Genomic DNA, 16,257 nt, shown 5'->3' with positions numbered 1-16,257 from the left:
AGACATAGTTCTGTGGGGTACTGGTTAGTTCATATTGTTGATCCTCCTATAGGGTTGCCGACCCCTTTAGCTCCTTGGGTACTTTCTCTAGCTCCTTCTTTAGGGGCCCTGTGTTCCATCCAATAGATGACAGTGAGCATCCACTTCTGTATTTGCCAGGCATTGGCATAGCCTCACAAGAGTTTCTTCTTAATCACCACTAATTTCTTAGCTCTAGCTAACCAGCATCAATTGTCCCAGTAGTCTCCTTCCCCTCTTGACTATAAAGCCAGAGACACATGGCCAAAGCTGCAGAGTTCTGCTGTTTGCAGGAGCTGCAAGATGGCTCCCTTGTTCTATTACATTATCACTAGCTTTCTCTTTTCCAACTCCTTTACCGCCTCAACTCAGCTGTCCTGGATCTTGCTCTGTAGATTGACCTTGAACTGAGATCTGCATGCATGTCTCCTGGATTTAAGCTTTTCTTCACCTAGAACTTGCTCTATCTGAGGCTGGCCTTGAACTCAGAGATCTGTTTGGTTTTATCTCCTAGGTTTAAATGCATGTACCACCATGTCTGGATCTAAATTTAGCTGTGTGGGATCTTGCCCCAAGGTCACTACTCCCTTAATTCAATATCCTTAAACACAGGATTCAGCCCTATTTTATTTCCTGGTTCCCCTTTAATACTTGAACCATATGTTTTATATTTTCCCTTTCTCAGCTTGCTGTGCTTGTTTAAAATGCTCTTCATGAGACTTAACCAGAGAACATTGTCTCTGCTGGGCTTTATTGAGACTTCTGTTGTCAATGCAATTAATATAAATCTCTTTACGTTAGACTCAAAGTAGACTCTCCAGACAAGGGCAAAAAGCAGCCACATTCTTTATCAAAATACCACAAAAACAGTCTCTAGGAAACATTCTGAAATTTTCCTCTGAAACCTCTTGGGCCAGGTCTGCACAGTTCAAATCATACTCAGCAAGAAAGTCTTTCATATTACTTCTAGGATAGCCCATTAAGCCCCACTTAAATCATTCCAATGCTTTCCAAATCCGAAGTCCCCAAACCCACATTCTTCCAAACAAAAACATGGTCAAGTCTATCATAGCAATACCCTACTCCTGGTACCTACTTCTTTCTTAGTTAGGGTTTTACTGCTGTGAACAGACACCATTATCAAGGCATGTCTTTTAAGGACAACATTTAATTGGGGCTGGCTAACAGGTTCAGAGGTTCAGTCCATTATCATCAAGGCAGGAACATGGTAGCATCTAGGCAGGCATGGTGTAGGAGGAGCTGAGAGTTCTACATCTTTATCTGAAGGATGCTAGCAAAATATGGACTTCCAGGCAGCTAGGATGAGGGTCTTAAAACCCACACCCACAGTGACACACCTACTCCAACAAGACCACACCTACTCCAACAAGACCACACCTACTCCAACAGGATCACACCTTTTAATAGTGCCACTCCTTGGGTTGAGCATATACAAACCATACTGTTATCATTGTGGAGTAATTAAATCCACTTAGAATATATCTTACTTCACATCCCCACCATAAGGGCCTCTTCCCTTTTCCTGTGTCTTACTTATGCGGGCAAGCCGAGTGGTCACTAGACAAGGCAGGATTCTTTGTCATGTAAGGATACATAACATTAGTTGCTAATGTCTCATGATTTCTTCATGTCCTTAGCACTGTTCTAAGCATTTACGCAATCATCAGCAGTAGGGAAACTGAGACACAGAGGGTGGGTAAATTGTTCAAGATCAGTCATGGAGGCTGGTCGGAGGCTTACAAATTAACCAAAATCTGTACATTTCTTGTACAGGGCAAGTATTCACTGAGCTATGTAAGATGATTTGATATTGCTCACTTCAGAAGAAGAAAGGAAGTAACCCGTTTTCTGCCAGTCCCATAATGTCATGATGATACCCATTCCCAAATAACAATGATGCCTATGGGCATGATGATACCCATTCCCAAGTGACAAGCGAGCAGGGGAGAAGTAAAAGAAATATATTTGATCATTATTTTATGGGACATCTTTTATGGTAGCCTACAGACTGATTTATCCTTAAGTTCCATGATGAATGGACAGCTATGCATAACTACAACTGGCAAACGGCCACTACCTGATACTCCCTGCCTGTGCCTGGCTCTTATGATTTATCAGGCAAAGCACACGAGAGAATTTCCTTATGGTTAGTTCCAAGATGGAAAGGTGGAGGGATGGGGGAGGAAGATTGCTATTTCTAGGCATGAAGATTTGCTTTCAGAAGAAGAGGTTCTAGTTTCTATAACTCCTATAACTAGAGAAACTCTCGTTTCTATGGTTTGTCTTGGGAGTACAGATCACAGAACTCGGCAGGGTGGGAAAGGTCAGACACAGACCTCCCTGTTGAAGACTCTGAGGGCCCTGTCCTCTGTGCGAGCCTCCTATTTGTTATGTTCACAAGCTCATTTAATCATTTAATCCTTGTTAAATGAAAAGAACAAACTGCACTCAGACAGATGTTCAGAAGTTGACCCACGCATGTTATTCCTTCCCAGACAAGCTTTGTTTATATCAATACAGAGGTAGAAAGCAGTCAGACTCAAGGGTCAGTGGGGGTTGTCTGAGGAACACCAAAGAATCATGTCCATAAAACCTGTCGATGGCAACTATAGAACAGTTATCTGATTGTGTGAACACAAAGTGCTTAGCCGCATGTTAATTTAACCATTTATTTATAATGCAGAGAAAATATTTTACAACCGGATAAAAACATTTGCAGAGCAAGGGTGTGCTTGAAGTAAAGAGTGAATCCTGTCTGTGTAGAAATATTTTTGTGTAATTATCAAGTAACAAAATAGCATGAACTTTAATTCATAGTTACATAGTTGGCTGGGAAAATTCCAGTTTGACCTCGAAGTTTTCCTTCCCACCAATCAAAATTTGAGTCGGTCTTTGATATAACTATGATTCTGTCTCCTGCTTGAAAATTCAAGTCCCCTGGCTGTTGTCCTTCGAAAGAGTATAATGCTGTCACTTCTATTGGCTGATTCAAATTGCCTAAAACAAGAAAATATAATCAAATTATAAATATTTTAGGATAGAAGTTGAAGTATGGGAAACTCACCAGTTAGGGTTTGATTTTTGGCTCCATAAAGGGTGTCAGAACACCTACTGTACAATCTCTCAATGTTCACATGTTAACCTTAGAATTCTCTCCTTTTGAAAGACAAAGGACCCGAGATAGATCCCTAGGATCTACATGATAGGAGAGAAGTGACTCCTACAAGTTGACTTTTGGCCTCCACAAATGCTATATGTTGTGTACAATGGGACCAGAGCCATGGGGTCACAGAAGAAACCATGAAAACAAGAACAGCAGGACCCAGCTGAGCCAGGAAAAGCCAAAAGCACAAGGTTCACCAGGAAAGACATTTAAACTATTTTTATCTACATGATAATATTTACAATTTTGATTACCCAGTTTCTAGACAATATTACTCATAGTTATACAAAATGGCTAATTTCTCAATAGTTTATAAATTCAGTAGCATATAATTTGATGACTTCCGTGGCAAATTTAGAACATTAAATTAATAGCCGTTTAATCTTTGGACTCAGTGTATATTCAACTCACTTTTAAAAAAGTGCTTAATTCTTTCAAGATAAATTTCTAAGGAATATTTAAGTAAAACAAGTGGAGAAACAATTTTACTACAAAGCCATGGTCTGTAAATGGCAATGCTTGGTCCTGCACAGTCTCTACTGGCCTCTCAAAGCCTATCAGAGACCAAAAGCATGCCTTGTCACTAAACAATATTCACAATTAAACTTACTTAAAAAATATAGAGTTATGAACACTTTCCAAGATATTTTCATAACTCATCAAATTAACTGGAAATTAATTGATTTCCACCGTGATTGTAATACGGTGGCTATAAGTAATTTTTAATAGCTTTTTACTTACCAGTTTTCTCATGATAGCTAGAAAGCTCAGGATATAGCTTATATTCATTTCTATTACCTGTTAAGATAAAAATAAAATGGGGGGGGAGGAGGATGAGATTTAAAAGCTTACTACAGTATATAAAACACACAAAACCAGAACTCAGCTGACCATCTAGAGACTGCCACACCCGGGGATCCATCCCATAATCAGTCTCCAAATGCTGACGCCATTGCATACACCAGCAAGAATTTGTTGAAAGGACCATGATATAGCTGTCTCTTGTGAGGCTATGCAGGTACCTGGCAAACACAGAAGTGGATGCTCACAGTCATCTATTGAATGGATCACAGGGCTCCCAATGGAGGAGCTAGAGAAAGTACCCAAGGAGCTAAAGGGGTCTGCAACCCTATTGTTGGAACAACATTATGAACTAACCAGTACCCCGGAGCTCTTGTCTCTAGCTGCATATGTATAAAAAAGATGGCCTAGTCGGCCATCACTGGAAAGAGAGGCCCATTGGACTTGCAAACTTTATATGCCCCAGTACAGGGGAACGCCAGGGCCAAAAAGGGGGAGTGGGTGGGTAGGGGAAGGGGGGTATGGGGGACTTTTGGGAGAGCATTTGAAATGTAAATGAAGAAAATATATAATAAACAAAAAATATGCACACACAAAACCATCAAATCCTGACCTTGTTAAAGGTTTACACTACTGGGTCAGGCTGTAAACTGAGAGATGCCCAAAACTGTACAAAGACCACGTACAAGGCATAAGTAGCTGAAGTGCCTGATACTAGTCCATGGTCTATGCACAGAAGCACCCAAAGAAACTTTAGCAAGAAAGGTTACAGGCCCACACAGGGATCTCTAAACAGTCAGATTTCACACAGATGAGCCCCTGTACAGCTTCTGATAGACAGCTAAAGTTCAAGATGAATTTAAATAGTCATAAGGCATATGCTTGCAACATAATATAAGTACCAATTATTTGAATTAAATAATCATATTTTTCCTTCTCAATTAGAGTCTACAAACCACAGTGAGCTGAGTCCCACTATGGCTGACTAAAGAATATCAACAGGCCTTCCCAGCAGAAAGAATGCGCGGCACCCACTTTCAACATTCAAACCATATTCTCATGCTCTCAACTGAGCAGGCTCTGAGGAACTCCTCCAAGTACTAGAGGTCTGGAAATTGCCTCCTCTCCATATGCCCCAAGAATACAATTTTTTTCATAATTTAAGCAAGAAAATAAATATACCAGTGAAGAGTTTTTCACTAAGGAGTAAACCTACAACACCAGAAAATATATGAAGAGAGCTAAATTCACTAACATATTGGGATGATCATGATCCTGCTAACAAGGAAATATGTCATCCTTGCCCTAGAAACACATCAAGATGTTCCAACACAAACAAAAGTTAGCCATGCAGGAGCTGGGAGAGCTGTGATAGACAGGACCATGGTGGGTATGTATCTGAGGGGTGCATTATATGCTGAGGACTGTATCTGGGTGGGGTACACATGGTGGGGAACTTTTGTGGTAGGAAATGAAGATGGTAATATTTGTGGTGAGAAATGTGCAAAAGCAGTATGAGTGAGGAATCTGATCTAAGAAAATGGACTTTGAACTTAGAAGTGGGACTGTGACAAGCCTGTTAGCCGCATGAAGAACATTACTGTTTATTCTAGTCCTTCATCTGCTAATAGTAGTGGAAGTGCATTCTAACATGTAATGTTCTTCCTATACTGAAAATTCTTGATGGGAAAGATCCAAGGTATAACTAACTTTGTGTTCTATTTTATGAAATATTACACTGTAGTATACACTTAACATAATCGGCTTGTTAATAAACTAGATACATGAAAAACACAATTCTAATAGTAAGTGTTATGAAAATGTGATGATTAGATTTCACTAGTTCACCTTCTACTATGGCGATAAATAATAACCAAATCAAACTTAGGAAGGAGAGGGCTTATTTGGCTTATGTACTCTTAGTCACAGTCCATCATTAAGGGAAAGCTAGGAAGTAGACAGAAGTATAGACAAGGAACCATGGAGGAAAGCCGCTCATTTGCTTACTCTTAGGCTCACATTCAACCGCCTTTCTTATAATTCCATGGTTCACCCGTTGGGGTGGGACTGGCCACAGTGGAGTGGGCTGTACCACGTTGAAATCAATCAAGAAAATACATCATAGTCATGTCATAGGCTTATTAATATTCTTTCTCAGATATGTCCAGCTTTGTGTCAAGTTGATCAAACCTGACCAGCACATGGACCCTTCCTTGCCTGCTAACACCATTCTCAGGCATATCTCTGGCTTCACAGCTTTCTTTGGTAAATTTCCCCATTCTAAGCTCCACCGCACCATCTGGATATTTGTAGGCTTAGCCATCCCAGTTCCTGCACCAGTCCAGCCTGGGGTAGGCTAGCATGGAACATCAGACAATGGAAGAAGTCCATGTGACCAGGTCACAGTACAAAAACTCATAATGACAGGCCAATACAGTATGATCTGTGCCCATAAACCCACTAGTCCCATAGAAATGTTCTTTGAATTACTTAGATGAACTCTAGGACACAGAATTTGAAAGAAGAATCATAAACTTCATCAAAAAAATCCAAGGACTATAAAGAAAATATGAACAAATAGCTCTATGAAGTTAAAGAGTATAGTATTGAACACCTGAACAATATTCAAGAAAACAAAAATATATAGATAAATAAAATGACAAAGACAATTAAAAATTTTAAAATAAAATTCCGTAATGTGATAGGAATCCTGAAGAGAACTCAAGCTGAAATAAATATGGAACTGAAAAATTCAACAACACAGCACAGGGGAAAGCCTTACAAGTAGAATGGATCAACGAGAAGATAGAATATAAGTAGGAAAAGTAAAGTAAACGGACTGGACCACTCAAGCAAATAATATGAAACATTTAAAAAAAATAGGAAAGGAGCATGCAGGAACTTTGGGACAACATCACAAGACCAATTCTTTAAATTATAGGTATAAAAGAAGAATACCAGGTCAGTGACATATACCAGGTCAAGAGAATTACAGAAGAAAGCTGCAAATTAACAGCAGACATCCTCATACAAATGATAAGTAGCACAGGGAACACCAAGTAGGTGGGGCCAGAAAGTAAATGCCCCACAGCATATTATAGCTGAACACTAAGTACACAGAGCAAAAATGGGCACTGAAAGATGCAAGGGACAAACCTCAAGTCACATAGACAGGAAAACCTACCAGAATAACAGCTGTTTTTTCCAATGAAAACTTTAAAAGTCAGAAGAAACTGGGGCAATGTATTTCAGGTTCTAATAGACCACGGATGCCAACCTAGACTACTATACCCAGCAAAACTACCTACCATAGTCAAAAGGAGGAGGAAAAACATTCCATAATATAAACAGACTAAAAAAATTAATGTGCAGCAAACTAGCCTGCCAGAGAATACTGGAAGTAATAGTTTGGACTGAAGAGAAGAATGATTATAGCTAAGACACTACAGAAAGAAAACAAATAAAGCTAAAATTACTAAAACACAAAATATGACTAAGAACACAAATAGGGAAGACCACTACCAACAAAATGACAGCAAGTAATATACCCCTTTTAATAGTAACTTTAAACACTAATGCCCTCAACTTTCTAATCAAAAGACACAGGTTAGTTGAACAGATTAAGAAAGAAAATCCACTTGTCTGTTGTGTACAAGAAATTCATCTTACCTTCACAGATAGGTACTACCTTAAAAGGATAGGACTGAAAAAATATGTCAGGCAAATGGGACCAGAAAGCAATTTGAAAAGTCACTATTCTAATACCTGACAAAATAGACTTTAGACAAATTAATCTGAAGAGAAAAAGAAGAACACTGCTTTTTTATCATGGGCATAATTAACACAGAAGACATTACCACCTATATTTGTGTGTGTGTGTGTGTGTGTGTGTGTGTATGAAACTCTGGAATATCCAATTTTATAAAAAGAGTAAAGTTGGAATTAAAGAAACAGATTAACTCCAACTCATTAATAGTAGGAGATTTTAGTACCTATTTTTTCCCCAAATCAGGCTACCTAGACAAAGAATAAACAGGAAACATCAGAATTAAACAATATCATATATCAAATGGACTTAATAGAGATCTACAGAATATTCAATCCAAAACCAAAGAATATACTTTCCATTTAGCAGCACATGGAAGCTCTGAAGTAGACCACATACTGGGACATAAAACAAATCTTAAGAAGTTCAAAAATTAAAATAACTTACTGTATCTGACCTGAGTACAACACAAAAAAATCTTTAAAAAAACAACAGCAAATGAACTTCTAGTACTTTCACAAACTTATGGAAATGAAACTACACATTATTTAATGATAAATGGGGTCAAAGAAAAATTGAAAATCCTAGAACTAAATAAAAATTAAACAGAACACAGCAAAGCCCCCTGGGACACATTAAAAACAGCCCTGATCAGCATGGCAAGACACATGTCTTGGTGGAACCAAGAGCTGTTTTATTGGACTTAAGACCTATTCAATAAGGGGGAACTCATGACTAGGATTGTAAACCTGGAGGCTTGACTACCTGTTGTTTGCGAGATCACACATTTCAGAGGAGAACCTACTACTATCACTTTAATAAAAAAGGATGATCCCTAACTGTATTATAAATACTTATCCTCATATTCACAGGGTAGTATAGTTCTTTTGCTGTAGAAGACATGACAGGAATCCACAATTTGTCAAAATTCAGAGAAAAGGTCACTATGGGATGCTTAGCACTTACTGATATATTTACAAGACATCTCCTATACCTAAAGCTCAGAGAACATTGTGAAAGTGGGAGCGGAAAGATTTTAAGAACCAAAAAACCAAGACATGTGCTGTACATGTGTCTTCTAGATAGGGCCAGAAAGAATACCCACAAAATTTCAATATGTCTACTTAAAAAGACCAGAAAAATGTTAACAAGACCAGAAAATGATAACATCAACAGAAATGTCAATGTAGATGAGGGAAATCACACAGGCACCAACCTCTATCTGAAGAGCTATAGACAGTTAGTGGCTGCTGAGGGAGAAGTAGTCTTGCACAGAGATGAACAGCCTAAGTCAGACTCAGCAGGCTGCATTTCCATATTTATTTGCATATGTAATAATAATGATAAAAAGTAAGAGCCCATACATTTGAAAAGGAGTGGAGGGCAAGAAGGAAATGATGTGGAGGGGTAATGTGATTATATGTTAATTAATTTGAAAGGTAATAAAAAGGAAAATCAGTCCTAAGGGAAATTTATAGCTCTAAGTGCCTACCTCAAAGTATCCTGCAAAATACAAATAGCTGATGTAATGATGCAACTAAAAAATTTGGAAAAGCAAGAATAAATTAACTGAAATCCAATAGATGACAAGAAATATTAAAAATTGGAGCATAAGCCAGGCGGTGTGGCCTATTCCTTTGAACCTAGCTAGCACTTGGCAGACAGAGGCAGGCTGATCTCTGAGTTGAAGGCTAGCCTAGTCTACAAGGTGAGTTTCTGGACAGCCAAGGTTACACAGAGAAACTATGTCTTGAAAAGCCAAAGCCAAACTAAGCCAACCAACAAACCAAATAAGCAAAACCCCCAAACCATTGCATAAACCAATTAAATAGAAACAAATAAAATAATACAAAGCATCAATAAATCTAAGATCTGGTTTTTGAGAAGATAAATACCATTGACAAACCCAATTAGTCGAAAGAAACAAGAGATAACCCAAAACAATAAATCAGAGATGAATAGGGAAGTATTTCAACAGATGCCAAAGAAATTCAGATTATATAGAAATACTTTAAAAACCCAGTCTATTATGTTAGAAAAATCTAAAATTGAGAAGATTTCTAGATTTATCTAAACCATCTAAATTAAACCAAGAAGAGACCAACAGCCTAAACAAACACATAACCAAAAAGGAGATCAAAATAGTAATGAAAAGCCTTCTGCATTAAACAAACAAACAAACAAACAAACACCCAGGCTAGATGGATTCACCATACAAGTCTACCAGACTTTCAAAGAAGATCTACAACTAATATTTCTTAAATTATTCAAAACAATAGAGACAAAAGGAACACTTTCAAATTCCTTCTACAAAGCACATATTACTATAATACCCCAACTAAATAAAGACACAACACAAAAGAAGACTATAGGCTGCTATTCCTGGTGAAGATAGATACAAAAAATACTAAAAAAAAAAAAATTGCAAAACAATTACAGAATTATATAAAAAAAGGTTATCCAGAACAATCAGGCTGGCCTTACCTCTGAGATGCAGGAATTACTCAATATATTTAAGTCAATAAATGTAATAAATTATATAAATGAACTTAAAGACAAAAATCACATGATCATCTCAAAAATAAGACCTTGACAAAACCCAACATGCCTTTATAATAAAGTCCTAAAAACAATAGGCAGGCGGATGGTACATACCTGAACCTAATCAAGGTTCTACATGACAAACCTATAGTCAATATCATCCAAATGTAGGAAACTTGAAGAAACCTCATTAAAATTAGGACTGAACCAGGTTTGTCCACTATCCCCACTTCTTTTCAATATAGCACTTGGAACCTAGCTAGAGCAATAAAACAAAGAGAAGGAAATTAAAGGAATACAAATAGAAAAATAAGTCAAATTATCCCTCCTTATAGATGATTTGATATTACACATTAAGAAATCCCCCAAATTCCACCAGAAAACTTCTAGAAATGATCAACACTCTCAATGAAGTGTTAAGATACAAAAATCACCTAACAAAAATTAGTAGTCTTTCTAGATACTAGTAAAAAAAATCCTGACAGAGACTGTGGAAACATTTCCATTCCAATGAGCCTCAGGGAAAGAAAAAACAAAAGCAAAACCAAATAAAAACCAAAACTACAACAATTAAAGAAACCCACCACCCAATTCACTCCCCATCTCTAACCCCCATCCAAAAAAAAAAAAAAAAAAAAAGAAAAAAGAAAAAAGAAAGAAAAGAGGATGGGGAGATGGCTGAGAGACTAAAGTGCTAAGCTAGTCCAGAAGACCTGAGCTTGATCCCCAGTTTGCACATGGCAGCTGACAACTGCCTGCTCCCCTCCCTTCCCAGGAGTCTAATACCCTCTTCTGGTCTCCTTAGGCACTGTCCACATGTGTCACACACACATACATGCAGATAAAACATCAATATATGTAAGATAGGATGAAATAATGAAAATAAAGAAAATACCTAGGAATAAACCCAATTAAGAACGTAAAAGACCTCTCACAATGAAAACTTTAGATCTCTAGAGAAAGAGACAGATGAACACATCAGAAAGACCTCCACATTCATGTACTGGTAGAATTAATATTGAAAAAAAAATGACCATCCTACCAAACGAAATTTACAGATTACTTTTGATCCAATGCAATCAAAATCCATATTACATTCTTCATAGAAATTAGGAAAAAGAAAAGGTCCTAAGTCATACAGAGCCACAAAGACCCTAGATAGCTCATCCTAACCAGAAAGACTAAAGAATAATCATACTAGGTTTTAAGCTATAGTCGAGAGATACAGAGATAAAGACAGCATGGGACCAGCATAAGAACTGACAAGCAAATCAACTGAACTAAACAATGACCTAAATATGTGTGTACATGATCATGGCTAACTCATATTTGACAAAGATACCAAAAACACACTGGAAAAAAGACAGCTTCTTCAACAAATATTGTGGTAAAAACTGGATGCCCACACTTGGAAGCATGGGATTAGACTGGTGTCTACCATGCTGCACAAAAAGGAACTTTGAATGCATCAAAGCCCTCAGTGTGAAACCTGAAAGCTGATGCTGCTAGAATAAAATGTAGGCAGAGCCCACGAGATGTGTGTGCAAGGAAGGACTTCCTGACAAGGACTGCATTGGCCCTGGAACTAAGGTCATCAGTTGACAACTATGATCTCATAAAACCAAAGAGTATCTGTACAACAAGGTAACAGTCAAGAGAAAGCCTACAGAGTGGAAAGAATGTTAGCTAAGCATCCTACAGACAATTAATATCTAGAATAAAGAAAGAACTCAAAAAAAATAAAGAATAAAGATAACAAACTATCCAATTAAAAATAGGCTAAAAATCAGAACAAAAAGTTCTCAAAAGAAGAAGTAAAAATATTGGTAAAGAAATATCTTTAGGTGTTCAACATTCTTAATAATTAGAAAAACACAATTAAAACAATTTTGATATTTCCTCTAACAAGGAAGAAAGGCCAAGATCAAGAAAACAACTGGCAGCCAGGCTTGGTGGTGCACACCTTTAATCCCAGCACTCAGGAGGCAGAGACAGGTGGATTTCTGAGTTCGAGGCCAGCCTGGTCTACAAAGTGAGTTCCAGGACAGCCAGGGCTACACAGAGAAACCCTGTCTCGAAAAACAAAAACAAACAAACAACAACAACAAAAAACAACAACAACAACAAAAAAACAAAACCAAAAAACTGGCAACAAATGCTAGAGAGGATGTGGAGAAAGGGGTCCCCTTGCTCTCTGTAGGTAGAAATGCAAACTGGTACAGCCACTATGCAAATCAGTGTGGAGACTTATCAAAAAAGCCCAACGTAGATCTACCATTTGTCCCAGCTATGCTACTCTTTGGCATATGCCCAGGAATAAGTGAACTCACAAAACTTGCAACTAAACACATGGAATGAGGTAGCCCATACGCAGGAAGACAAATGCCACATGGTTTCCCCCATTTGTGAATTCTAAGATGTGAGTAAAGAACCTGGAGAGACCTACTCTTAAACCAGGAAGATGGAAAGTGACTAGGGGATGCAGGAGAAAGAGCTCTAGAGTGAGATAGGAGGACAAGGGTGCTATGAAGGGGGACATGAGAAAATGGGGTTCAGGAAAGAATGTAATGCAGAAGGGGGAGGAACAGAGGAAGGTTAAATAACACCAAGGATGTTGGAGCCAGAGGGGGAAACATACTATTTTCTGTTTACACACACACACACACACACACACACACACACACACACACACACACCCACACACACACCCACACACACACACACACCCACACAGATATTTATAGTGTAAATGATGCTATGCCACTCGGGGGTGATCAGTATCACTGATCTCTCCAAGAGTCATAGACTCACTAACAAAACCCCAAAGCTAAGCATGGGGATCCAGGGGAATCCAAGAGCATCTAAAACATCACAGGCTATTTTGCCCTTTGTTGCCTCCTAGAACTTGAAAGTTCTACTTTCTACTACTACTGCTGAAGACAGAACACTCTGGACACAGGACTTGGAGGAATACAACTGGGGTAAACCTAAAAGCCTCTTCCCTAGGAATACCTCTGCAGTACTGCAAGGTTCATGTAAGCTACCAAGGGATACATGTAATCAAGGGAGAAAAGAGAGTCCTGCCTAACTGTAAAGTCTATGGACTAAAAAATGACCACCCTGGTAAGATGTCACCAATGGTGCAATAGTGGCTCTTACAGATAGTGGTAACTAGCAACCATCTAATTGGACTTAACCTTGCTCAATAGGAGGAAATTCATCAACTACCCACAGCCAGTGTGGTCATTGACCTTATAGAAGAACCTACTGTTTGCATTTTTCTAAACCAGTATAATTTTTTTCTTTTTTTTTCGCAGTATAATTTTTTGACTGCATTGTAAGTACTTATCTTTATACACAGAGATAAGTGTAGTTCTCATTAGTTTGTAGCAGATGGAAATCATTATAGAGATGGCACAGCTGGTCACAATGTAGACAATGACTGACTGTGGGGTACTCAATCCTAGGTGATATCTACAATACAGTTCAACAGGTCAATACAAAACAATCCAATCCTAGTGCCCTGCAAACAAGGCACTTGGAACATCATGGAAGAAGATTCTATATATACACAATGGGAAAGAATGGAAGGGATGTAAAGATTATACATATATATATATATATATAATGTATATATTTACACATATATTATATATGTATATATATGTGTATGTGTGTATATGTATACACACATATACATATACATATATACATGTATATATATATATGTACTATTTGATTAAAAAGTAAAGAGGAAGAAGTTATAAATTTGAAAGGGAATTGGGAAAGCAGAAGAATGAATTAGAGAGGAGAGAGAAAGGGGTGGAAACGATATAAAGGCAGTCAGTACTCAAGTATGAAAGTCTTAGTTTGAGAATTGACCTTTCTATCTCTGTGAAGAATTGAGTTGGGATTTTAATGGGGATTTCACTGAATCTGTAGATTGCTTTTGCTAAGGTGGCCATTTTTACTAAGTTGATCTATGAGCATGGGAGATCTTTACATCTTCTGAAGTCTTAGATTTCTTATTTTAGGGACTTGAAGGTCTTGTCATACAGATCTCTCACTTGTTTGGTTAGAGTTACACCAAGATATTTTATATTATTTGTGACTACTGTGAAAGGTGCTATTTCCCTAATTTCTTTCTCAGCTCATTTATCCTTTGTATAGAGGAAGGCTACTGATTTGCTTGGGTTAATTGTATATTCAGCCACTTTGCTGAAGTTGTTTATCAGTTGTAGGAGTTCTCTGGTAGACTTTTTGGGGTCGCTTATGTATATATACTATCATATCATCTGTAAGTAGTCATACCATGCCTTCTTCCTTTTCATTTTATATCCCTTTGACCTCCTTTTATTGTCTAATTGCTCTAGCAATAACTTTGAGTACTATACTGAATAACTATGAACTAACAAAAAAAAAACCCCAAGGATAGTGGAAACTATTCTCAACAACAAAAGAACTTCTGGGGGAACCACCATCCCTGACCTCAAGCTCTACTACAGAGCAATAGCAATAAAAAACAAAACAAAACCAAACCACATGATATTGGAACAGAGAAAGATAGGTTGATCAATGGAATAGAATTGAAGACCCAGAAATAAACCCACATACCTATAGACACTTGATCTTTGACAAAGAAGCCAAAACCGTACCGTGGAAAAAGAGAAGCATTTTCTACAATTGGTGCTGGTCTAACAGGCAGTCTGCAAATTCATCCATATTTATCTCTTTGTACAAAGCTCAAGTCCAAGTGGATCAAGGACCTCCATATAAAACCAGATACACTGAATCTCATAGAAGAGGAAGTAGGAAATAGCCTTGAACACATTGGCACAGAGGAAAATTTCCTAAACGGAACACCAATGACTCAGGCTCTAAGGTCAACAACTGACAAATGGGACCTCACGAAACTGAAAAGCTTCTGTAAAGCAAAGGACAAAATGGCAACATACAGATTGGGAAAAGATCTTTACTAACCCTACATCTAATGGAGGGCTAATATCTAAAATATACAAAGAACTCAAGAAGCTAGACTCCAGAAAACCAAATAACCCAATTAAAAAAATGGGGTACATAGCTAAACAAAGAATTCTCAACTGAGGAATCTTGAAGCACCTAAGGAAATGTTCAGCATCCATTATCATCAGGGAAATGCAAATCAAAACAACCCTGAGATTCCACCTCACACCAGTCAGAATGGCTAAGATAAAACATTCAGGTGACAGCAGATGCTGGCGAGGATGTGGAGAAAGAGAAACACTCCTCCATTGCTGGTGGGATTGCAAGCTGGTACAACCACTCTGGAAATCAATCTGGCGGTTCCTCAGAAAACTGGAAATAGTTCTACCTGAGGACCCAGTTATACCACACCTGGGCATATACCCAAAAGACGCTCTACCGTATCACAAGGATATGAGCTCCACTATGTTCATACTTACTTATAATAGCCTTATATATAATAGCCTTATTTATAATAGCCAGAAGCTTGAAACAACCCAGATGTCCCTCAACTGAAGAATGGATACCGAAAATGTGATACATTTATACAATGGAATACTACTCAGCTATTAAAAAGGAGGATATCACAAATTTTGCAGGCATATGGATGGAACTAGAAAATATCCTGAGTGAGGTAACCAGACCCCAAAGGACATAAATGGTATGTACTCACTGATAAGTGGATATTAGGCAGAAAGTTCAGAATACCCATGATACAGCTCACAGACTACTTTAAGCTTAACAAGAAGGAAGACCCAAGTGTGGATGCTTCAATCCCACTTAGAAGGTGGTACAAAATAATCATGGGAGGCAGAGGGAGGGAGGTACCTGAGTGGGGGAGGGGAAAAAGGGAGACGGGATCAGGTATGGGGAGAGACCTAAGAGAAGCCCAGAGGGCCAGGAGAATGAACTAAAATATGCAGCAGTGTGGGGCAGGGGCTAGAGG

General features: G+C 38.1%; 1 protein-coding gene across 2 annotated transcripts in view; it reads right to left on the bottom strand.

The window, feature by feature from the left end:
• Positions 1-2,694: 2,694 nt before the first annotated feature.
• Positions 2,695-16,257, bottom strand: part of Sh3yl1 (SH3 and SYLF domain containing 1) — a 47,443-nt gene continuing 33,880 nt past the window's right edge. For both annotated transcript variants that reach the window (XM_021179031.2, XM_085830276.1), the window contains exons 9-10: positions 3,944-4,000; positions 2,695-3,036 (exon numbers count right to left, since the gene is read on the bottom strand). In XM_021179031.2, coding sequence (XP_021034690.1) covers positions 2,846-3,036; positions 3,944-4,000 — 248 coding nt within the window. In that variant the 3' untranslated portion in view covers positions 2,695-2,845. The remainder of the gene's footprint in view (positions 3,037-3,943; positions 4,001-16,257) is intronic.

Source organism: Mus caroli, unplaced genomic scaffold (assembly GCF_978045245.1).
Source record: "Mus caroli unplaced genomic scaffold, Mus_caroli_1 scaffold_14, whole genome shotgun sequence".
NCBI lineage: Eukaryota > Metazoa > Chordata > Mammalia > Rodentia > Muridae > Mus > Mus caroli.
The sequence above is the reverse complement of the archived record's forward strand: the minus strand, read 5'-3'. Positions and strand labels throughout refer to the sequence as shown.